This window comes from Rhinoderma darwinii, chromosome 6, assembly GCF_050947455.1.
Source record: "Rhinoderma darwinii isolate aRhiDar2 chromosome 6, aRhiDar2.hap1, whole genome shotgun sequence".
Classification (NCBI taxonomy): domain Eukaryota; kingdom Metazoa; phylum Chordata; class Amphibia; order Anura; family Rhinodermatidae; genus Rhinoderma; species Rhinoderma darwinii.
The window spans coordinates 147,698,454-147,725,466 of NC_134692.1; the positions used below are offsets into that span (position 1 = coordinate 147,698,454).

General features: G+C 37.3%; 1 protein-coding gene across 1 annotated transcript in view; it reads right to left on the bottom strand.

Moving 5' to 3' along the window:
• LOC142656728 (integrin alpha-M-like) overlaps positions 1-27,013 on the bottom strand; it is a 101,559-nt gene that overhangs the window by 43,582 nt on the left and 30,964 nt on the right. Inside the window, exons 10-11 of the mRNA XM_075831655.1 lie at positions 1,585-1,717; positions 1,285-1,424 (exon numbers count right to left, since the gene is read on the bottom strand). Of these exons, the coding sequence (XP_075687770.1) occupies positions 1,285-1,424; positions 1,585-1,717 (273 nt within the window). The remainder of the gene's footprint in view (positions 1-1,284; positions 1,425-1,584; positions 1,718-27,013) is intronic.

A 27,013-nucleotide genomic window follows, 5' to 3' on the forward strand; every position in this document is an offset into this window, starting at 1 on the left:
CCCTCCCCAACCCAACACAACTCTCCCCAATCCTCCACAGCACAACCCCCCACAACCTTCCCCAATACAACACAACACTCCCAACCCAACACAACTCTCCCCAATCCTCCACAGCACAACCCCCCACAACCCTCCCCAATACAACACAACACTCCCCAACCCAACACAACTCTCCCCAATCCTCAACAACACAACACACCACAACCCTCCCCAATACAACATAACCCTCTCCAACCCAACACAACTCTCCCCAATCCTCCACAGCACAACCCCCACCACCCTCCCCAATACAACACAACACAACCCTCCCCAACCCAACACAACTCTCCTCAATCCTCCACAGCACAACCCCCCACAACCCTCCCCAATGCAACACAACCCTCCCCAACCCAACACAACTCTCCCCATTCATCCACAGCACAACCCCCACAACCCTCCCCAATACAACACAACACTCCCAACCCAACACAACTCTCCCCAATCCTCCACAGCACAACCCCCCACAACCCTCCCCAATACAACACAACACTCCCAACCCAAAACAACTCTCCCCTATCCTCCACAACACAACACACCACAACCCCCCCCCAATACAACACAACCCTCCCCAACCCAACACAACTCTCCCCAATCCTCCACAGCACAACCCCCAACAACCCTCCCCAATACAACACAACACAACACTCCCAACCCAACACAACTCTCCCCAATCCTCCACAGCACAACCCCCCACAACCCTCCCCAATACAACACAACACTCCCAACCCAACACACTTCTCCCCAATCCTCCACAACACAACCCTCCCCAATACAACACAACCCTCCACAATCCTCCACAACACACCACACCACAACCCTCCCCAATACAACATAACCCTCCCCAACCCAACACAACTCTCCCCAATCCTCCACAGCACAACCCCCCACAACCCTCCCCAATACAACACAACACTCCCAACCCAACACACTTCTCCCCAATCCTCCACAACACAACCCTGCCCAATACAACACAACTCTCCACAATCCTCCACAACACCACCCCCACAACCCTCCCTAATACAAAACTCCACAACACTCCACAATACAACACTACCCTCCACAACACTCCACAATACAACACAACCCTCCACAATACAACCCAACCCTCCACAATACAACACAACCCTCCACAATCCTCCACAACGATCCAACCTGCAAAAAGTGAAGAGTCATTTTCCTCATGGTGGATTATGACTGGTGCTCATCTAAACCCCTCAGGTATCCGCTGACATCTCTGAAGATCACCTGTTTACCAAGGACCTTGGCTACTAGATTCCACTGTGAGCTTCGTGAGTCCCTTCTGAAGACAAAGACCCTTCCTGTGTGTTGGTACCGTGGGGCCCCCATGGCAATGATGTCTGTCTGTATGTTCAGCAAAGAATAACCTACAAACAATTATTTACCAATATGTAAAATAAAATTCAGATGTCAGAAGTAATTTCAGCCTCTTCTGTACTGACCTCACAGGTTCCTTTACAAAAGGAAGGGAGGACATTTATACATCAATCATTGACTTAATTCTCAAAGATGATCCTATTTTTTTACCCATATAAGAGTCCTTCATATCCGTCTCATACTTGGTGATATTTATCCAGGAAGCCTTCTCCTGTCCTGATCTGTAACTATACGCTCCACCAGCCCAGCCAAAAGCACCAACGGTTCCAAGGATTGCTCCATCCTGAAAACGGGAGAATGCGGAAATATTATATATAGGAGGAAAATTACCTGCGTATACAGTATATAGACCTGTGTATATTATATAGAGGAGGAGAGTGATCTGTGTATATTATATAGAGGAGGAGAGTGACCTGTGTATATTATATGGAGGAGGAGAGTGATCTGTGTATATTATATAGAGGAGGAGAGTGACCTGTGTATATTATATAGAGGAGGAGAGTGATCTGTGTATATTATATAGAGGAGGAGAGTGATCTGTGTATATTATATAGAGGAGGAGAGTGACCTGTGTATATTATATAGAGGAGGAGAGTGACCTGTGTATATTATATAGAGGAGGAGAGTGACCTGTGTATATTATATAGAGGAGGAGAGTGACCTGTGTATATTATATAGAGGAGGAGAGTGATCTGTGTATATTATATAGAGGAGGAGAGTGATCTGTGTATATTATATGGAGGAGAAAAGTAACCTGTGTATATTATATAGAGGAGGAGAGTGATCTGTGTATATTATATAGAGGAGGAGAGTGACCTGTGTATATTATATAGAGGAGGAGAATGACCTGTGTATATTATATAGAGGAGGAGAGTGATCTGTGTATATTATATAGAGGAGGAGAGTGACCTGTGTATATTATATAGAGGAGGAGAGTGACCTGTGTATATTATATAGAGGAGGAGAATGACCTGTGTATATTATATAGAGGAGGAGAGTGATCTGTGTATATTATATAGAGGAGGAGAGTGACCTGTGTATATTATATAGAGGAGGAGAGTGATCTGTGTATATTATATAGAGGAGGAGAGTGACCTGTGTATATTATATAGAGGAGGAGAGTGATCGGTGTATATTATATAGAGGAGGAGAGTGACCTGTGTATATTATATAGAGGAGGAGAGTGACCTGTGTATATTATATAGAGGAGGAGAGTGACATGTGTATATTATATAGAGGAGGAGAGTGATCTGTGTATATTATATAGAGGAGGAGAGTGACATGTGTATATTATATAGAGGAGGAGAGTGACCTGTGTATATTATATAGAGGAGGAGAGTGACCTGTGTATATTATATAGAGGAGGAGAGTGACCTGTGTATATTATATAGAGGAGGAGAATGACCTCTGTATATTATATAGAGGAGGAGAGTGATCTGTGTATATTATATAGAGGAGGAGAGTGACCTGTGTATATTATATAGAGTAGGAGAGTGACCTGTGTATATTATATAGAGGAGGAGAGTGACCTGTGCATATTATATAGAGGAGGAGAGTGATCTGTGTATATTATATAGAGGAGGAGAGTGACATGTGTATATTATATAGAGGAGGAGAGTAATCTGTGTATATTATATAGAGGAGGAGAATGACCTGTGTATATTATATAGAGGAGGAGAGTGACCTGTGTATATTATATAGAGGAGGAGAGTGATTTGTGTATATTATATAGAGGAGGAGAGTGACCTGTGTATATTATATAGAGGAGGGGAGTGACCTGTGTATATTATATAGAGGAGGAGAGTGACGTGTGTATATTATATAGAGGAGGAGAGTGATCTGTGTATATTATATAGAGGAGGAGAGTGATCTGTGTATATTATATAGAGGAGGAGAGTGACCTGTGTATATTATATAGAGGAGGAGAGTGACCTGTGTATATTATATAGAGGAGGAGAGTGACCTGTGTATATTATATAGAGGAGGAGAGTGACCTGTGTATATTATATAGAGGAGGAGAGTGATCTGTGTATATTATATAGAGGAGGAGAGTGATCTGTGTATATTATATAGAGGAGGAGAGTGACCTGTGTATATTATATAGAGGAGGAGAGTGACCTGTGTATATTATATAGAGGAGGAGAGTGACCTGTGTATATTATATAGAGGAGGAGAGTGATCTGTGTATATTATATAGAGGAGGAGAGTGATCAGTGTATATTATATGGAGGAGGAGAGTGACCTGTGTATATTATATAGAGGAGGAGAGTGACCTGTGTATATTATATGGAGGAGAAAAGTGACCTGTGTATATTATATAGAGGAGGAGAGTGACCTGTGTATATTATATAGAGGAGGAGAGTGACCTGTGTATATTATATAGAGGAGGAGAGTGACCTGTGTATATTATATAGAGGAGGAGAGTGACCTGTGTATATTATATAGAGGAGGAGAGTGACCTGTGTATATTATATAGAGGAGGAGAGTGATCTGTGTATATTATATAGAGGAGGAGAGTGATCTGTGTATATTATATAGAGGAGGAGAGTGATCTGTGTATATTATATAGAGGAGGAGAGTGACCTGTGTATATTATATAGAGGAGGAGAGTGACCTGTGTATATTATATAGAGGAGGAGAGTGACCTGTGTATATTATATAGAGGAGGAGAGTGACCTGTGTATATTATATAGAGGAGGAGAATGACCTGTGTATATTATATAGAGGAGGAGAGTGATCTGTGTATATTATATAGAGGAGGAGAGTGACCTGTGTATATTATATAGAGGAGGAGAGTGATCTGTGTATATTATATAGAGGAGGAGAGTGACATGTGTATATTATATAGAGGAGGAGAGTAATCTGTGTATATTATATAGAGGAGGAGAATGACCTGTGTATATTATATAGAGGAGGAGAGTGATCTGTGTATATTATATAGAGGAGGAGAATGACCTGTGTATATTATATAGAGGAGGAGAATGACCTGTGTATATTATATAGAGGAGGAGAGTGACCTGTGTATATTATATAGAGGAGGAGAGTGATCTGTGTATATTATATAGAGGAGGAGAGTGACCTGTGTATATTATATAGAGGAGGAGAGTGACCTGTGTATATTATATGGAGGAGAAAAGTGACCTGTGTATATTATATAGAGGAGGAGAGTGACCTGTGTATATTATATAGAGGAGGAGAGTGACCTGTGTATATTATATAGAGGAGGAGAGTGACCTGTGTATATTATATAGAGGAGGAGAATGACCTGTGTATATTATATAGAGGAGGAGAGTGATCTGTGTATATTATATAGAGGAGGAGAGTGACCTTTGTATATTATATAGAGGAGGAGAGTGATTTGTGTATATTATATAGAGGAGGAGAGTAACCTGTGTATATTATATAGAGGAGGGGAGTGACCTGTGTATATTATATAGAGGAGGAGAGTGACCTGTGTATATTATATAGAGGAGGAGAGTGATCTGTGTATATTATATAGAGGAGGAGAGTGATCTGTGTATATTATATAGAGGAGGAGAGTGACCTGTGTATATTATATAGAGGAGGAGAGTGACCTGTGTATATTATATAGAGGAGGAGAGTGACCTGTGTATATTATATAGAGGAGGAGAGTGACCTGTGTATATTATATAGAGGAGGAGAGTGACCTGTGTATATTATATAGAGGAGGAGAGTGATCTGTGTATATTATATAGAGGAGGAGAGTGACCTGTGTATATTATATAGAGGAGGAGAGTGACCTGTGTATATTATATAGAGGAGGAGAGTGACCTGTGTATATTATATAGAGGAGGAGAGTGATCTGTGTATATTATATAGAGGAGGAGAGTGATCTGTGTATATTATATAGAGGAGGAGAGTGACCTGTGTATATTATATAGAGGAGGAGAGTGACCTGTGTATATTATATGGAGGAGAAAAGTGACCTGTGTATATTATATAGAGGAGGAGAGTGACCTGTGTATATTATATAGAGGAGGAGAGTGACCTGTGTATATTATATAGAGGAGGAGAGTGACCTGTGTATATTATATAGAGGAGGAGAGTGATCTGTGTATATTATATAGAGGAGGAGAGTGATCTGTGTATATTATATAGAGGAGGAGAGTGACCTGTGTATATTATATAGAGGAGGAGAGTGACCTGTGTATATTATATAGAGGAGGAGAGTGATCTGTATATATTATATAGAGGAGGAGAGTGATCTGTGTATATTATATAGAGGAGGAGAGTGACCTGTGTATATTATATAGAGGAGGAGAGTGATCTGTGTATATTATATAGAGGAGGAGAGTGATCTGTATATATTATATAGAGGAGGAGAGTGACCTGTGTATATTATATAGAGGAGGAGAGTGACCTGTGTATATTATATAGAGGAGGAGAGTGACCTGTGTATATTATATAGAGGAGGAGAGTGACCTGTGTATATTATATAGAGGAGGAGAGTGACCTGTGTATATTATATAGAGGAGGAGAGTGACCTGTGTATATTATATAGAGGAGGAGAGTGATCTGTGTATATTATATAGAGGAGGAGAGTGATCTGTGTATATTATATAGAGGAGGAGAGTGACCTGTGTATATTATATAGAGGAGGAGAGTGACCTGTGTATATTATATAGAGGAGGAGAGTGATCTGTATATATTATATAGAGGAGGAGAGTTATCTGTGTATATTATATAGAGGAGGAGAGTGATCTGTGTATATTATATAGAGGAGGAGAGTGACCTGTGTATATTATATAGAGGAGGAGAGTGATCTGTGTATATTATATAGAGGAGGAGAGTGACCTGTGTATATTATATAGAGGAGGAGAGTGACCTGTGTATAATATATAGAGGAGAAGAGTGACCTGTGTATATTATATAGAGGAGGAGAGTGACCTGTGTATATTATATAGAGGAGGAGAGTGATCTGTGTATATTATATAGAGGAGGAGAGTGATCTGTGTATATTATATAGTGGAGGAGAGTGACCTGTGTATATTATATAGAGGAGGAGAGTGACCTGTGTATATTATATAGAGGAGGAGAGTGATCTGTATATATTATATAGAGGAGGAGAGTTATCTGTGTATATTATATAGAGGAGGAGAGTGATCTGTGTATATTATATAGAGGAGGAGAGTGACCTGTGTATATTATATAGAGGAGGAGAGTGACCTGTGTATAATATATAGAGGAGAAGAGTGACCTGTGTATATTATATAGAGGAGGAGAGTGACCTGTGTATATTATATAGAGGAGGAGAGTGATCTGTGTATATTATATAGAGGAGGAGAGTGATCTGTGTATATTATATAGAGGAGGAGAATGACCTGTGTATATTATATAGAGGAAGAAAATGACCTGTGTATATTATATAGAGGAGGAGAGTGACCTGTGTATATTATATAGAGGAGGAGAGTGATCTGTGTATATTATATAGAGGAGGAGAGTGATCTGTGTATATTATATAGAGGAGGAGAGTTATCTGTGTATATTATATAGAAGAGGAGAGTGACCTGTGTATATTATATAGAGGAGGAGAGTGACCTGTGTATATTATATAGAGGAGGAGAGTGATCTGTGTATATTATATAGAGGAGGAGAGTGACCTGTGTATATTATATAGAGGAGGAGAATGACTTGTGTATATTATATAGAGGAGGAGAGTGACCAGTGTATATTATATAGAGGAGGAGAGTGATCTGTGTATATTATATAGAGGAGGAGAGTGATCTGTGTATATTATATAGAGGAGGAGAGTGATCTGTGTATATTATATAGAGGAGGAGATTGATCTGTGTATATTATATAGAGGAGGAGAGTGACCTGTGTATATTATATGGAGGAGAAAAGTGACCTGTGTATATTATATAGAGGAGGAGAGTGACCTGTGTATATTATATAGAGGAGGAGAGTGACCTGTGTATATTATATAGAGGAGGAGGGTGACCTGTGTATATTATATAGAGGAGGAGAGTGATCTGTGTATATTATATAGAGGAGGAGAGTGATCTGTGTATATTATATAGAGTAGGAGAGTGACCTATGTATATTATATAGAGGAGGAGAGTGATCTGTGTATATTATATAGAGTTGGAGAGTGACCTGTGTATATTATATAGAGGAGGAGAATGACCTGTGTATATTATATAGAGGAGGAGAATGATCTGTGTATATTATATAGAGTTGGAGAGTGACCTGTGTATATTATATAGAGGAGGAGAGTGATCTGTGTATATTATATAGAGGAGGAGAGTGATCTGTGTATATTATATAGAGGAGGAGAGTGATCTGTGTATATTATATAGAGGAGGAGATTGATCTGTGTATATTGTATGGAGGAGAAAAGTGACCTGTGTATATTATATAGAGGAGGAGAGTGACCTGTGTATATTATATAGAGGAGGAGAGTGACCTGTGTATATTATATAGAGGAGGAGAGTGACCTGTGTATATTATATAGAGGAGGAGAGTGATCTGTGTATATTATATAGAGGAGGAGAGTGATCTGTGTATATTATATAGAGGAGGAGAGTGATCTGTGTATATTATATAGAGGAGGAGAGTGATCTGTGTATATTATATAGAGGAGGAGAATGACCTGTGTATATTATATAGAGTAGGAGAGTGACCTGTGTATATTATATAGAGTAGGAGAGTGACCTGTGTATATTATATAGAGGAGGAGAATGACCTGTGTATATTATATAGAGGAGGAGAGTGATCGGTGTATATATAGAGGAGGAGAATGACCTGTGTATATTATATAGAGGAGGAGAATGACCTGTGTATATTATATAGAGGAGGAGAGTGACCTGTGTATATTATATAGAGGAGGAGAGTGATCTGTGTATATTATATAGAGGAGGAGAGTGATCGGTGTATATTATGTAGAGGAGGAGAATGACCTGTGTATATTATATAGAGGAGGAGAGTGACCTGTGTATTTTATATAGAGGAGGAGAATGACCTGTGTATATTATATAGAGTAGGAGAGTGACCTGTGTATAATATATAGAGGAGAAGAGTGACCTGTGTTTATTATATAGAGGAGGAGAGTGACCTGTGTATATTATATAGAGGAGGAGAGTGATCTGTGTATATTATATAGAGGAGGAGAGTGATCTGTGTATATTATATAGAGGAGGAGAATGACCTGTGTATATTATATAGAGGAAGAAAATGACCTGTGTATATTATATAGAGGAGGAGAGTGACCTGTGTATATTATATAGAGGAGGAGAGTGATCTGTGTATATTATATAGAGGAGGAGAGTGATCTGTGTATATTATATAGAGGAGGAGAGTTATCTGTGTATATTATATAGAGGAGGAGAGTGACCTGTGTATATTATATAGAGGAGGAGAGTTATCTGTTTATATTATATAGAGGAGGAGAGTGATCTGTGTATATTATATAGAGGAGGAGAGTGATCTGTGTATATTATATAGAGGAGGAGAGTGATCTGTGTATATTATATAGAGGAGGAGAGTGACCTGTGTATATTATATAGAGGAGGAGAGTGATCGGTGTATATTATATAGAGGAGAGTGACCGGTGTATATTATATAGAGGAGGGGAGTGACTTGTGTATATTATATAGAGGAGGAGAGTGACCAGTGTATATTATATAGAGGAGGAGAGTGATCTGTGTATATTATATAGAGGAGGAGAGTGACCTGTGTATATTATATAGAGGAGGAGAGTGACCTGTGTATATTATATAGAGGAGGAGAATGACCTGTGTATATTATATAGAGGAGGAGAGTGACCTGTGTATATTATATAGAGGAGGAGAGTGATCTGTGTATATTATATAGAGGAGGAGAGTGACCTGTGTATATTATATAGAGGAGGAGAATGACCTGTGTATATGATATAGAGGAGGAGAGTGACCTGTGTATATTATATAGAGGAGGAGAGTGATCTGTGTATATTATATATAGGAGGAGAGTGATCTGTGTATATTATATAGAGGAGGAGAGTGACCTGTGTATATTATATAGAGGAGGAGAATGACCTGTGTATATTATATAGAGGAGGAGAGTGACCTGTGTATATTATATAGAGGAGGAGAGTGATCTGTGTATATTATATAGAGGAGGAGAGTGATCTGTGTATATTATATAGAGGAGGAGAGTGATCTGTGTATATTATATAGAGGAGGAGAGTGACTTGTGTATATTATATGGAGGAGAAAAGTGACCTGTGTATATTATATAGAGGAGGAGAGTGACCTGTGTATATTATATAGAGGAGGAGAGTGACCTGTGTATATTATATAGAGGAGGAGAGTGACCAGTGTATATTATATAGAGGAGGAGAGTGATCTGTGTATATTATATAGAGGAGGAGAGTGATCTGTGTATATTATATAGAGTAGGAGAGTGACCTATGTATATTATATAGAGGAGGAGAGTGATCTGTGTATATTATATAGAGGAGGAGATTGATCTGTGTATATTATATAGAGGAGGAGAGTGACCTGTGTATATTATATGGAGGAGAAAAGTGACCTGTGTATATTATATAGAGGAGGAGAGTGACCTGTGTATATTATATAGAGGAGGAGAGTGACCTGTGTATATTATATAGAGGAGGAGAGTGACCTGTGTATATTATATAGAGGAGGAGAGTGATCTGTGTATATTATATAGAGGAGGAGAGTGATCTGTGTATATTATATAGAGTAGGAGAGTGACCTATGTATATTATATAGAGGAGGAGAGTGATCTGTGTATATTATATAGAGTTGGAGAGTGACCTGTGTATATTATATAGAGGAGGAGAGTGATCTGTGTATATTATATAGAGGAGGAGAGTGACCTGTGTATATTATATAGAGGAGGAGAGTGACCTATGTATATTATATAGAGGAGGAGAGTGATCTGTGTATATCATATAGAGGAGGAGAGTGATCTGTGTATATTATATAGAGGAGGAGAATGACCTGTGTATATTATATAGAGTAGGAGAGTGACCTGTGTATATTATATAGAGTAGGAGAGTGACCTGTGTATATTATATAGAGGAGGAGAATGACCTGTGTATATTATATAGAGGAGGAGAGTGATCGGTGTATATATAGAGGAGGAGAATGACCTGTGTATATTATATAGAGGAGGAGAATGACCTGTGTATATTATATAGAGGAGGAGAGTGACCTGTGTATATTATATAGAGGAGGAGAGTGATCTGTGTATATTATATAGAGGAGGAGAGTGACCTGTGTATATTATATAGAGGAGGAGAGTGACCTGTGTATATTATATAGAGGAGGAGAATGACCTGTGTATATTATATAGAGGAGGAGAGTGACCTGTGTATATTATATAGAGGAGGAGAATGAACTGTGTATATTATATAGAGGAGGAGAATGACCTGTGTATATTATATAGAGGAGGAGAATGACCTGTGTATATTATATAGAAGAGGAGAATGACCTGTGTATATTATATAGAGGAGGAGAGTGATCTGTGTATATTATATAGAGTAGGAGAGTGACATGTGTATATTATATAGAGGAGGAGAGTGATCTGTGTATATTATATAGAGGAGGAGAATGACCTGTGTATATTATATAGAGGAGGAGAATGATCGGTGTATATATAGAGGACGAGAATGACCTGTGTATATTATATAGAGGAGGAGAATGACCTGTGTATATTATATAGAGGAGGAGAGTGACCTGTGTATATTATGTAGAGGAGGAGAATGACCTGTGTATATTATATAGAGGAGGAGAATGACCTGTGTATATTATATAGAGTAGGAGAGTGACCTGTGTATAATATATAGAGGAGAAGAGTGACCTGTGTATATTATATAGAGGAGGAGAGTGACCTGTGTATATTATATAGAGGAGGAGAGTGATCTGTGTATATTATATAGAGGAGGAGAGTGATCTGTGTATATTATATAGAGGAGGAGAATGACCTGTGTATATTATATAGAGGAAGAAAATGACCTGTGTATATTATATAGAGGAGGAGAGTGACCTGTGTATATTATATAGAGGAGGAGAGTGATCTGTGTATATTATATAGAGGAGGAGAGTGATCTGTGTATATTATATAAAGGAGGAGAGTTATCTGTGTATATTATATAGAGGAGGAGAGTGACCTGTGTATATTATATAGAGGAGGAGAGTTATCTGTTTATATTATATAGAGGAGGAGAGTGATCTGTGTATATTATATAGAGGAGGAGAGTGATCTGTGTATATTATATAGAGGAGGAGAGTGATCTGTGTATATTATATAGAGGAGGAGAGTGACCTGTGTATATTATATAGAGGAGGAGAGTGATCGGTGTATATTATATAGAGGAGAGTGACCGGTGTATATTATATAGAGGAGGGGAGTGACTTGTGTATATTATATAGAGGAGGAGAGTGACCAGTGTATATTATATAGAGGAGGAGAGTGATCTGTGTATATTATATAGAGGAGGAGAGTGACCTGTGTATATTATATAGAGGAGGAGAGTGATCTGTGTATATTATATAGAGGAGGAGAGTGACCTGTGTATATTATATAGAGGAGGAGAATGACCTGTGTATATTATATAGAGGAGGAGAGTGACCTGTGTATATTATATAGAGGAGGAGAGTGATCTGTGTATATTATATAGAGGAGGAGAGTGACCTGTGTATATTATATAGAGGAGGAGAATGACCTGTGTATATTATATAGAGGAGGAGAGTGACCTGTGTATATTATATAGAGGAGGAGAGTGATCTGTGTATATTATATAGAGGAGGAGAATGACCTGTGTATATTATATAGAGGAGGAGAATGACCTGTGTATATTATATAGAGGAGGAGAGTGACCTGTGTATATTATATAGAGGAGGAGAGTGATCTGTGTATATTATATAGAGGAGGAGAGTGACCTGTGTATATTATATAGAGGAGGAGAATGACCTGTGTATATTATATAGAGGAGGAGAGTGACCAGTGTATATTATATAGAGGAGGAGAGTGATCTGTGTATATTATATAGAGGAGGAGAGTGATCTGTGTATATTATATAGAGGAGGAGAGTGACCTGTGTATATTATATAGAGGAGGAGAGTGACCTGTGTATATTATATAGAGGAGGAGAATGACCTGTGTATATTATATAGAGGAGGAGAGTGACCTGTGTATATTATATAGAGGAGGAGAGTGATCTGTGTATATTATATAGAGGAGGAGAGTGATCTGTGTATATTATATAGAGGAGGAGAGTGATCTGTGTATATTATATAGAGGAGGAGAGTGACTTGTGTATATTATATGGAGGAGAAAAGTGACCTGTGTATATTATATAGAGGAGGAGAGTGACCTGTGTATATTATATAGAGGAGGAGAGTGACCTGTGTATATTATATAGAGGAGGAGAGTGACCAGTGTATATTATATAGAGGAGGAGAGTGATCTGTGTATATTATATAGAGGAGGAGAGTGATCTGTGTATATTATATAGAGTAGGAGAGTGACCTATGTATATTATATAGAGGAGGAGAGTGATCTGTGTATATTATATAGAGGAGGAGATTGATCTGTGTATATTATATAGAGGAGGAGAGTGACCTGTGTATATTATATGGAGGAGAAAAGTGACCTGTGTATATTATATAGAGGAGGAGAGTGACCTGTGTATATTATATAGAGGAGGAGAGTGACCTGTGTATATTATATAGAGGAGGAGAGTGACCTGTGTATATTATATAGAGGAGGAGAGTGATCTGTGTATATTATATAGAGGAGGAGAGTGATCTGTGTATATTATATAGAGTAGGAGAGTGACCTATGTATATTATATAGAGGAGGAGAGTGATCTGTGTATATTATATAGAGTTGGAGAGTGACCTGTGTATATTATATAGAGGAGGAGAGTGATCTGTGTATATTATATAGAGGAGGAGAGTGACCTGTGTATATTATATAGAGGAGGAGAGTGATCTGTGTATATTATATAGAGGAGGAGAGTGACCTGTGTATATTATATAGAGGAGGAGAGTGACCTGTGTATATTATATAGAGGAGGAGAGTGATCTGTGTATATTATATAGAGGAGGAGAGTGACCTGTGTATATTATATAGAGGAGGAGAGTGATCTGTGTATATTATATAGAGGAGGAGAGTGACCTGTGTATATTATATAGAGGAGGAGAGTGACCTATGTATATTATATAGAGGAGGAGAGTGATCTGTGTATATTATATAGAGTAGGAGAGTGACCTGTGTATATTATATAGAGTAGGAGAGTGACCTGTGTATATTATATAGAGGAGGAGAATGACCTGTGTATATTATATAGAGGAGGAGAGTGATCTGTGTATATTATATAGAGGAGGAGAATGACCTGTGTATATTATATAGAGGAGGAGAGTGACCTGTGTATATTATATAGAGGAGGAGAATGACCTGTGTATATTATATAGAGGAGGAGAATGACCTGTGTATATTATATAGAGGAGGAGAATGACCTGTGTATATTATATAGAAGAGGAGAATGACCTGTGTATATTATATAGAGGAGGAGAGTGATCTGTGTATATTATATAGAGGAGGAGAATGACCTGTGTATATTATATAGAGGAGGAGAATGATCGGTGTATATATAGAGGACGAGAATGACCTGTGTATATTATATAGAGGACGAGAATGACCTGTGTATATTATATAGAGGAGGAGAATGACCTGTGTATATTATATAGAGGAGGAGAGTGACCTGTGTATATTATATAGAGGAGGAGAGTGATCTGTGTATATTATATAGAGGAGGAGAGTGATCGGTGTATATTATATAGAGGAGGAGAATGACCTGTGTATATTATATAGAGGAGGAGAGTGACCTGTGTATATTATATAGAGGAGGAGAATGACCTGTGTATATTATATAGAGGAGGACAATGACCTGTGTATATTATATAGAGGAGGAGAATGACCTGTGTATATTATATAGAGGAGGAGAATGACCTGTGTATATTATATAGAGGAGGAGAGTGATCTGTGTATATTATATAGAGGAGGAGAGTGATCTGTGTATATTATATAGAGGAGGAGAATGACCTGTGTATATTATATAGAGGAGGAGAGTGATCTGTGTATATTATATAGAGGAGGAGAATGACCTGTGTATATTATATAGAAGAGGAGAGTGATCTGTGTATATTATATAGAGGAGGAGAGTGACCTGTGTATATTATATAGAGGAGGAGAGTGATCTGTGTATATTATATAGAGGAGGAGAGTGATTTGTGTATATTATATAGAGGAGGAGAGTGATCTGTGTATATTATATAGAGGAGGAGAGTGATCTGTGTATATTATATAGAGGAGGAGAGTGATCTGTGTATATTATATAGAGGAGGAGAGTGACCGGTGTATATTATATAGAGGAGGAGAGTGATCTGTGTATATTATATAGAGGAGGAGAGTGATTGGTATATATTATATAGAGGAGGAGAGTGACCTGTGTATATTATATAGAGGAGGAGAGTGATTGGTGTATATTATATAGAGGAGGAGAATGACCTGTGTATATTATATAGAGTAGGAGAGTGACCTGTGTATATTATATAGAGGAGGAGAGTTATCTGTGTCTATTATATAAAGGAGGAGAGTGATCTGTGTATAATATATAGAGGAGAAGAGTGACCTGCGTATATTATATAGAGGAGGAGAGTGACCTGTGTATATTATATAGAGGAAGAGATTGACCTGTGTATATTATATAGAGGAGGAGAGTGACCTGTGTATATTATATAGAGGAGGAGAGTGATCTGTGTATATTATATAGAGGAGGAGAGTGACCGGTGTATATTATTTAGAGGAGGAGAGTGATCTGTGTATATTATATAGAGGAGGAGAGTGATTGGTATATATTATATAGAGGAGGAGAGTGACCTGTATATATTATATAGAGGAGGAGAGTTATCTGTGTATATTATATAGAGGAGGAGAATGACCTGTGTATATTATATAGAGTAGGAGAGTGATCTGTGTATATTATATAGAGGAGGAGAGTGATCTGTGTATATTATATAGAGGAGGAGAGTGACCTTTGTATATTATATAGAGGAGGAGAGTGATCTGTGTATATTATATAGAGGAGGAGAGTGACGTGTGTATATTATATAGAGGAGGAGAGTGATCTGTGTATATTATATAGAGGAGGAGAGTGATCTGTGTATATTATATAGAGGAGGAGAGTGATCTGTGTATATTATATAGAGGAGGAGAGTGACCTGTGTATATTATATAGAGGAGGAGAGTGACCTGTGTATATTATATAGAGGAGGAGAGTGACTTGTGTATATTATATAGAGGACGAGAGTGATCTGTGTATATTATATAGAGGAGGAGAGTTATCTGTGTATATTATATAGAGGAGGAGAGTGATCTGTGTATAATATATAGAGGAGAAGAGTGACCGGTGTATATTATATAGAGGAGGAGAGTGACCTGTGTATATTATATAGAGGAAGAGAGTGACCTGTGTATATTATATAGAGGAGGAGAGTGACCTGTGTATATTATATAGAGGAGGAGAGTGACCTGTGTATATTATATAGAGGAGGAGAGTGACCTGTGTATATTATATAGAGGAGGAGAGTGACCTGTGTATATTATATAGAGGAGGAGAGTGATCTGTGTATATTATATAGAGGAGGAGAGTGACCTGTGTATATTATATAGAGGAGGAGAGTGACCTGTGTATATTATATAGAGGAGGAGAGTGACTTGTGTATATTATATAGAGGACGAGAGTGATCTGTGTATATTATATAGAGGAGGAGAGTTATCTGTGTATATTATATAGAGGAGGAGAGTGATCTGTGTATAATATATAGAGGAGAAGAGTGACCGGTGTATATTATATAGAGGAGGAGAGTGACCTGTGTATATTATATAGAGGAGGAGAGTGATCTGTGTATATTATATAGAGGAGGAGAGTGATCTGTGTATATTATATAGAGGAGGAGAGTGACCTGTGTATATTATATAGAGGAGGAGAATGACCTGTGTATATTATATAGAGGAGGAGAGTGACCTGTGTATATTATATAGAGGAGGAGAGTGATCTGTGTATATTATATAGAGGAGGAGAATGACCTGTGTATATTATATAGAGGAGGAGAATGACCTGTGTATATTATATAGAGGAGGAGAGTGACCTGTGTATATTATATAGAGGAGGAGAGTGATCTGTGTATATTATATAGAGGAGGAGAGTGACCTGTGTATATTATATAGAGGAGGAGAATGACCTGTGTATATTATATAGAGGAGGAGAGTGACCAGTGTATATTATATAGAGGAGGAGAGTGATCTGTGTATATTATATAGAGGAGGAGAGTGATCTGTGTATATTATATAGAGGAGGAGAGTGACCTGTGTATATTATATAGAGGAGGAGAGTGACCTGTGTATATTATATAGAGGAGGAGAATGACCTGTGTATATTATATAGAGGAGGAGAGTGACCTGTGTATATTATATAGAGGAGGAGAGTGATCTGTGTATATTATATAGAGGAGGAGAGTGATCTGTGTATATTATATAGAGGAGGAGAGTGATCTGTGTATATTATATAGAGGAGGAGAGTGACTTGTGTATATTATATGGAGGAGAAAAGTGACCTGTGTATATTATATAGAGGAGGAGAGTGACCTGTGTATATTATATAGAGGAGGAGAGTGACCTGTGTATATTATATAGAGGAGGAGAGTGACCAGTGTATATTATATAGAGGAGGAGAGTGATCTGTGTATATTATATAGAGGAGGAGAGTGATCTGTGTATATTATATAGAGTAGGAGAGTGACCTATGTATATTATATAGAGGAGGAGAGTGATCTGTGTATATTATATAGAGGAGGAGATTGATCTGTGTATATTATATAGAGGAGGAGAGTGACCTGTGTATATTATATGGAGGAGAAAAGTGACCTGTGTATATTATATAGAGGAGGAGAGTGACCTGTGTATATTATATAGAGGAGGAGAGTGACCTGTGTATATTATATAGAGGAGGAGAGTGACCTGTGTATATTATATAGAGGAGGAGAGTGATCTGTGTATATTATATAGAGGAGGAGAGTGATCTGTGTATATTATATAGAGTAGGAGAGTGACCTATGTATATTATATAGAGGAGGAGAGTGATCTGTGTATATTATATAGAGTTGGAGAGTGACCTGTGTATATTATATAGAGGAGGAGAGTGATCTGTGTATATTATATAGAGGAGGAGAGTGACCTGTGTATATTATATAGAGGAGGAGAGTGATCTGTGTATATTATATAGAGGAGGAGAGTGACCTGTGTATATTATATAGAGGAGGAGAGTGACCTATGTATATTATATAGAGGAGGAGAGTGATCTGTGTATATTATATAGAGTTGGAGAGTGACCTGTGTATATTATATAGAGGAGGAGAGTGATCTGTGTATATTATATAGAGGAGGAGAGTGACCTGTGTATATTATATAGAGGAGAAGAGTGATCTGTGTATATTATATAGAGGAGGAGAGTGACCTGTGTATATTATATAGAGGAGGAGAGTGACCTATGTATATTATATAGAGGAGGAGAGTGATCTGTGTATATTATATAGAGTAGGAGAGTGACCTGTGTATATTATATAGAGTAGGAGAGTGACCTGTGTATATTATATAGAGGAGGAGAATGACCTGTGTATATTATATAGAGGAGGAGAGTGATCTGTGTATATTATATAGAGGAGGAGAGTGACCTGTGTATATTATATAGAGCAGGAGAGTGACCTGTGTATATTATATAGAGGAGGAGAATGACCTGTGTATATTATATAGAGGAGGAGAGTGACCTGTGTATATTATATAGAGGAGGAGAATGACCTGTGTATATTATATAGAGGAGGAGAATGACCTGTGTATATTATATAGAGGAGGAGAATGACCTGTGTATATTATATAGAAGAGGAGAATGACCTGTGTATATTATATAGAGGAGGAGAGTGATCTGTGTATATTATATAGAGTAGGAGAGTGACATGTGTATATTATATAGAGGAGGAGAGTGATCTGTGTATATTATATAGAGGAGGAGAATGACCTGTGTATATTATATAGAGGAGGAGAATGATCGGTGTATATATAGAGGACGAGAATGACCTGTGTATATTATATAGAGGAGGAGAATGACCTGTGTATATTATATAGAGGAGGAGAGTGACCTGTGTATATTATATAGAGGAGGAGAGTGATCTGTGTATATTATATAGAGGAGGAGAGTGATCGGTGTATATTATATAGAGGAGGAGAATGACCTGTGTATATTATATAGAGGAGGAGAGTGACCTGTGTATATTATATAGAGGAGGAGAATGACCTGTGTATATTATATAGAGGAGGAGAATGACCTGTGTATATTATATAGAGGAGGAGAATGACCTGTGTATATTATATAGAGGAGGAGAATGACCTGTGTATATTATATAGAGGAGGAGAGTGATCTGTGTATATTATATAGAGGAGGAGAGTGATCTGTGTATATTATATAGAGGAGGAGAATGACCTGTGTATATTATATAGAGGAGGAGAGTGATCTGTGTATATTATATAGAGGAGGAGAATGACCTGTGTATATTATATAGAAGAGGAGAGTGATCTGTGTATATTATATAGAGGAGGAGAGTGACCTGTGTATATTATATAGAGGAGGAGAGTGATCTGTGTATATTATATAGAGGAGGAGAGTGATTTGTGTATATTATATAGAGGAGGAGAGTGATCTGTGTATATTATATAGAGGAGGAGAGTGATCTGTGTATATTATATAGAGGAGGAGAGTGATCTGTGTATATTATATAGAGGAGGAGAGTGACCGGTGTATATTATATAGAGGAGGAGAGTGATCTGTGTATATTATATAGAGGAGGAGAGTGATTGGTATATATTATATAGAGGAGGAGAGTGACCTGTGTATATTATATAGAGGAGGAGAGTGATTGGTGTATATTATATAGAGGAGGAGAATGACCTGTGTATATTATATAGAGTAGGAGAGTGACCTGTGTATATTATATAGAGGAGGAGAGTTATCTGTGTCTATTATATAGAGGAGGAGAGTGATCTGCGTATAATATATAGAGGAGAAGAGTGACCTGCGTATATTATATAGAGGAGGAGAGTGACCTGTGTATATTATATAGAGGAAGAGATTGACCTGTGTATATTATATAGAGGAGGAGAGTGACCTGTGTATATTATATAGAGTAGGAGAGTGACCTGTGTATATTATATAGAGGAAGAGAGTGACATGTGTATATTATATAGAGGAGGAGAGTGACCTGTGTATATTATATAGAGGAGGAGAGTGATCTGTGTATAATATATAGAGGAGAAGAGTGACCTGTGTATATTATATAGAGGAGGAGAGTGACCTGTGTATATTATATAGAGGAAGAGAGTGACCTGTGTATATTATATAGAGGAGGAGAGTGACCTGTGTATATTATATAGAGGAGGAGAGTGATCTGTGAATATTATATAGAGGAGGAGAGTGATCTGTGTATATTATATAGAGGAGGAGAGTGACCTGTGTATATTATATAGAGGAGGAGAGTGATCTGTGTATATTATATAGAGGAGGAGAGTGACCGGTGTATATTATTTAGAGGAGGAGAGTGATCTGTGTATATTATATAGAGGAGGAGAGTGATTGGTATATATTATATAGAGGAGGAGAGTGACCTGTGTATATTATATAGAGGAGGAGAGTGATCTGTGTATATTATATAGAGTAGGAGAGTGATCTGTGTATATTATATAGAGGAGGAGAGTGACCTGTGTATATTATATAGAGGAGGAGAGTGACCTGTGTATATTATATAGAGGAGGAGAGTGATCTGTGTATATTATATAGAGTAGGAGAGTGACCTGTGTATATTATATAGAGGAGGAGAGTTATCTGTGTATATTATATAGAGGAGGAGAGTGATCTGTGTATAATATATAGAGGAGAAGAGTGACCTGTGTATATTATATAGAGGAGGAGAGTGACCTGTGTATATTATATAGAGGAAGAGAGTGACCTGTGTATATTATATAGAGGAGGAGAGTGACCTGTGTATATTATATAGAGGAGGAGAGTGATCTGTGTATATTATATAGAGGAGGAGAGTGATCTGTGTATATTATATAGAGGAGGAGAGTGACCTGTGTATATTATATAGAGGAGGAGAGTGATCTGTGTATATTATATAGAGGAGGAGAGTGACCGGTGTATATTATTTAGAGGAGGAGAGTGATCTGTGTATATTATATAGAGGAGGAGAGTGATTGGTATATATTATATAGAGGAGGAGAGTGACCTGTGTATATTATATAGAGGAGGAGAGTGACCTGTGTATATTATATAGAGGAGGAGAATGACCTGTGTATATTATATAGAGGAGGAGAGTGACCAGTGTATATTATATAGAGGAGGAGAGTGACCTGTGTATATTATATAGAGGAGGAGAGTGACCTGTGTATAATATATAGAGGAGGAGAGTGATCTGTATATATTATATAGAGGAGGAGAGTGATCTCTGTATAATATATAGAGGAGAAGAGTGACCGGTGTATATTATATAGAGGAGGAGAGTGACCTGTGTATATTATATAGAGGAAGAGAGTGACCTGTGTATATTATATAGAGGAGGAGAATGACCTGTGTATATTATATAGAGGAGGAGAATGACCTGTGTATATTATATAGAGGAGGAGAATGACCTGTGTATATTATATAGAGGAGGAGAATGACCTGTGTATATTATATAGAGGAGGAGAGTGATCTGTGTATATTATATAGAGGAGGAGAGTGATATGTGTATATTATATAGAGGAGGAGAATGACCTGTGTATATTATATAGAGGAGGAGAGTGATCTGTGTATATTATATAGAGGAGGAGAATGACCTGTGTATATTATATAGAAGAGGAGAGTGATCTGTGTATATTATATAGAGGAGGAGAGTGACCTGTGTATATTATATAGAGGAGGAGAGTGATCTGTGTATATTATATAGAGGAGGAGAGTGATTTGTGTATATTATATAGAGGAGGAGAGTGATCTGTGTATATTATATAGAGGAGGAGAGTGATCTGTGTATATTATATAGAGGAGGAGAGTGATCTGTGTATATTATATAGAGGAGGAGAGTGACCGGTGTATATTATATAGAGGAGGAGAGTGATCTGTGTATATTATATAGAGGAGGAGAGTGATTGGTATATATTATATAGAGGAGGAGAGTGATCTGTGTATATTATATAGAGTTGGAGAGTGACCTGTGTATATTATATAGAGGAGGAGAGTGACCTGTGTATATTATATAGAGGAGGAGAGTGATCTGTGTATATTATATAGAGGAGGAGAGTGACCTGTGTATATTATATAGAGGAGGAGAGTGACCTGTGTATATTATATAGAGGAGGAGAGTGATCTGTGTATATTATATAGAGGAGGAGAGTGATCGGTGTATATTATATAGAGGAGGAGAATGACCTGTGTATATTATATAGAGGAGGAGAGTGACCTGTGTATATTATATAGAGGAGGAGAGTGATCTGTGTATATTATATAGAGGAGGAGAGTGACCTGTGTATATTATATAGAGGAGGAGAGTGACCTGTGTATATTATATAGAGGAGGAGAGTGATCTGTGTATATTATATAGAGGAGGAGAGTGATCGGTGTATATTATATAGAGGAGGAGAATGACCTGTGTATATTATATAGAGGAGGAGAGTGACCTGTGTATATTATATAGAGGAGGAGAATGACCTGTGTATATTATATAGAGGAGGAGAATGACCTGTGTATATTATATAGAGGAGGAGAATGACCTGTGTATATTATATAGAGGAGGAGAGTGACCTGTGTATATTATATAGAGGAGGAGAGTGATCTGTGTATATTATATAGAGGAGGAGAGTGACCTGTGTATATTATATAGAGGAGGAGAGTGACCTGTGTATATTATATAGAGGAGGAGAGTGATCTGTGTATATTATATAGAGGAGGAGAGTGATCGGTGTATATTATATAGAGGAGGAGAATGACCTGTGTATATTATATAGAGGAGGAGAGTGACCTGTGTATATTATATAGAGGAGGAGAGTGATCTGTGTATATTATATAGAGGAGGAGAGTGACCTGTGTATATTATATAGAGGAGGAGAGTGACCTGTGTATATTATATAGAGGAGGAGAGTGATCTGTGTATATTATATAGAGGAGGAGAGTGATCGGTGTATATTATATAGAGGAGGAGAATGACCTGTGTATATTATATAGAGGAGGAGAGTGACCTGTGTATATTATATAGAGGAGGAGAATGACCTGTGTATATTATATAGAGGAGGAGAATGACCTGTGTATATTATATAGAGGAGGAGAATGACCTGTGTATATTATATAGAAGAGGAGAATGACCTGTGTATATTATATAGAGGAGGAGAGTGATCTGTGTATATTATATAGAGTAGGAGAGTGACCTGTGTATATTATATAGAGGAGGAGAGTGACCTGTGTATATTATATAGAGGAGGAGAGTGATCTGTGTATATTATATAGAGGAGGAGAATGACCTGTGTATATTATATAGAGGAGGAGAATGATCGGTGTATATATAGAGGAGGAGAATGACCTGTGTATATTATATAGAGGAGGAGAATGACCTGTGTATATTATATAGAGGAGGAGAGTGACCTGTGTATATTATATAGAGGAGGAGAGTGATCTGTGTATATTATATAGAGGAGGAGAGTGATCGGTGTATATTATATAGAGGAGGAGAATGACCTGTGTATATTATATAGAGGAGGAGAGTGACCTGTGTATATTATATAGAGGAGGAGAATGACCTGTGTATATTATATAGAGGAGGAGAATGACCTGTGTATATTATATAGAGGAGGAGAATGACCTGTGTATATTATATAGAGGAGGAGAATGACCTGTGTATATTATATAGAGGAGGAGAGTGATCTGTGTATATTATATAGAGGAGGAGAGTGATCTGTGTATATTATATAGAGGAGGAGAATGACCTGTGTATATTATATAGAGGAGGAGAGTGATCTGTGTATATTATATAGAGGAGGAGAATGACCTGTGTATATTATATAGAGGAGGAGAGTGATCTGTGTATATTATATAGAGGAGGAGAGTGATCTGTGTATATTATATAGAGGAGGAGAATGACCTGTGTATATTATATAGAGGAGGAGAGTGATCTGTGTATATTATATAGAGGAGGAGAGTGATCTGTGTATATTATATAGAGGAGGAGAGTGACCTGTGTATATTATATAGAAGAGGAGAGTGATCTGTGTATATTATATAGAGGAGGAGAGTGACCTGTGTATATTATATAGAGGAGGAGAGTGATCTGTGTATATTATATAGAGGAGGAGAGTGATCTGTGTATATTATATAGAGGAGGAGAGTGATCTGTGTATATTATATAGAGGAGGAGAGTGATCTGTGTATATTATATAGAGGAGGAGAGTGATCTGTGTATATTATATAGAGGAGGAGAGTGACCGGTGTATATTATATAGAGGAGGAGAGTGATCTGTGTATATTATATAGAGGAGGAGAGTGATTGGTATATATTATATAGAGGAGGAGAGTGACCTGTGTATATTATATAGAGGAGAGTGATTGGTGTATATTATATAGAGGAGGAGAATGACCTGTGTATATTATATAGAGTAGGAGAGTGACCTGTGTATATTATATAGAGGAGGAGAGTTATCTGTGTATATTATATAGAGGAGGAGAGTGATCTGTGTATAATATATAGAGGAGAAGAGTGACCTGTGTATATTATATAGAGGAGGAGAGTGACCTGTGTATATTATATAGAGTAGGAGAGTGACCTGTGTATATTATATAGAGGAGGAGAGTGACCTGTGTATATTATATAGAGGAGGAGAGTGATCTGTGTATATTATATAGAGGAGGAGAATGACCTGTGTATATTATATAGAGGAGGAGAATGATCGGTGTATATATAGAGGAGGAGAATGACCTGTGTATATTATATAGAGGAGGAGAATGACCTGTGTATATTATATAGAGGAGGAGAGTGACCTGTGTATATTATATAGAGGAGGAGAGTGATCTGTGTATATTATATAGAGGAGGAGAGTGATCGGTGTATATTATATAGAGGAGGAGAATGACCTGTGTATATTATATAGAGGAGGAGAGTGACCTGTGTATATTATATAGAGGAGGAGAATGACCTGTGTATATTATATAGAGGAGGAGAGTGATCGGTGTATATTATATAGAGGAGGAGAATGACCTGTGTATATTATATAGAGTTGGAGAGTGACCTGTGTATATTATATAGAGGAGGAGAGTGACCTGTGTATATTATATAGAGGAGGAGAATGACCTGTGTATATTATATAGAGGAGGAGAATGACCTGTGTATATTATATAGAGGAGGAGAATGACCTGTGTATATTATATAGAGGAGGAGAATGACCTGTGTATATTATATAGAGGAGGAGAGTGATCTGTGTATATTATATAGAGGAGGAGAATGACCTGTGTATATTATATAGAGGAGGAGAGTGATCTGTGTATATTATATAGAGGAGGAGAGTGATCTGTGTATATTATATAGAGGAGGAGAATGACCTGTGTATATTATATAGAGGAGGAGAGTGATCTGTGTATATTATATAGAGGAGGAGAGTGATCTGTGTATATTATATAGAGGAGGAGAGTGACCTGTGTATATTATATAGAAGAGGAGAGTGATCTGTGTATATTATATAGAGGAGGAGAGTGACCTGTGTATATTATATAGAGGAGGAGAGTGATCTGTGTATATTATATAGAGGAGGAGAGTGATCTGTGTATATTATATAGAGGAGGAGAGTGATCTGTGTATATTATATAGAGGAGGAGAGTGATCTGTGTATATTATATAGAGGAGGAGAGTGATCTGTGTATATTATATAGAGGAGGAGAGTGACCGGTGTATATTATATAGAGGAGGAGAGTGATCTGTGTATATTATATAGAGGAGGAGAGTGATTGGTATATATTATATAGAGGAGGAGAGTGACCTGTGTATATTATATAGAGGAGAGTGATTGGTGTATATTATATAGAGGAGGAGAATGACCTGTGTATATTATATAGAGTAGGAGAGTGACCTGTGTATATTATATAGAGGAGGAGAGTTATCTGTGTATATTATATAGAGGAGGAGAGTGATCTGTGTATAATATATAGAGGAGAAGAGTGACCTGTGTATATTATATAGAGGAGGAGAGTGACCTGTGTATATTATATAGAGTAGGAGAGTGACCTGTGTATATTATATAGAGGAGGAGAGTGACCTGTGTATATTATATAGAGGAGGAGAGTGACCTGTGTATATTATATAGAGTAGGAGAGTGACCTGTGTATATTATATAGAGGAGGAGAATGACCTGTGTATATTATATAGAGTAGGAGAGTGATCTGTGTATATTATATAGAGGAGGAGAGTGACCTGTGTATATTATATAGAGGAGGAGAGTGACCTGTGTATATTATATAGAGGAGGAGAGTGACCTGTGTATATTATATAGAGGAGGAGAGTGACCTGTGTATATTATATAGAGGAGGAGAGTGACCTGTGTATATTATATAGAGTAGGAGAGTGACCTGTGTATAATATATAGAGGAGGAGAATGACCTGTGTATATTATATAGAGTAGGAGAGTGATCTGTGTATATTATATAGAGGAGGAGAGTGACCTGTGTATATTATATAGAGTAGGAGAGTGACCTGTGTAAATTATATAGAGGAGGAGAGTGACCTGTGTATATTATATAGAGGAGGAGAGTGACCTGTGTATATTATATAGAGGAGGAGAGTGACCTGTGTATATTATATAGAGGAGGAGAGTGACCTGTGTATATTATATAGAGTAGGAGAGTGACCTGTGTATATTATATAGAGGAGGAGAATGACCTGTGTATATTATATAGAGTAGGAGAGTGATCTGTGTATATTATATAGAGGAGGAGAGTGACCTGTGTATATTATATAGAGGAGGAGAGTGACCTGTGTATATTATATAGAGGAGGAGAGTGACCTGTGTATATTATATAGAGGAGGAGAGTGACCTGTGTATATTATATAGAGGAGGAGAGTGACCTGTGTATATTATATAGAGTAGGAGAGTGACCTGTGTATATTATATAGAGGAGGAGAATGACCTGTGTATATTATATAGAGTAGGAGAGTGATCTGTGTATATTATATAGCGGAGGAGAGTGATCTGTGTATATTATATAGAGGAGGAGAGTGATCTGTGTATATTATATAGAGGAGGAGAGTGATCTGTGTATATTATATAGAGGAGGAGAGTGATCTGTATATATTATATAGAGGAGGAGAGTTATCTGTGTATATTATATAGAGGAGGAGAATGATCTGTGTATATTATATAGAGGAGGAGAGTGATCTGTGTATATTATATAGAGGAGGAGAGTGACCTGTGTATATTATATAGAGGAGGAGAG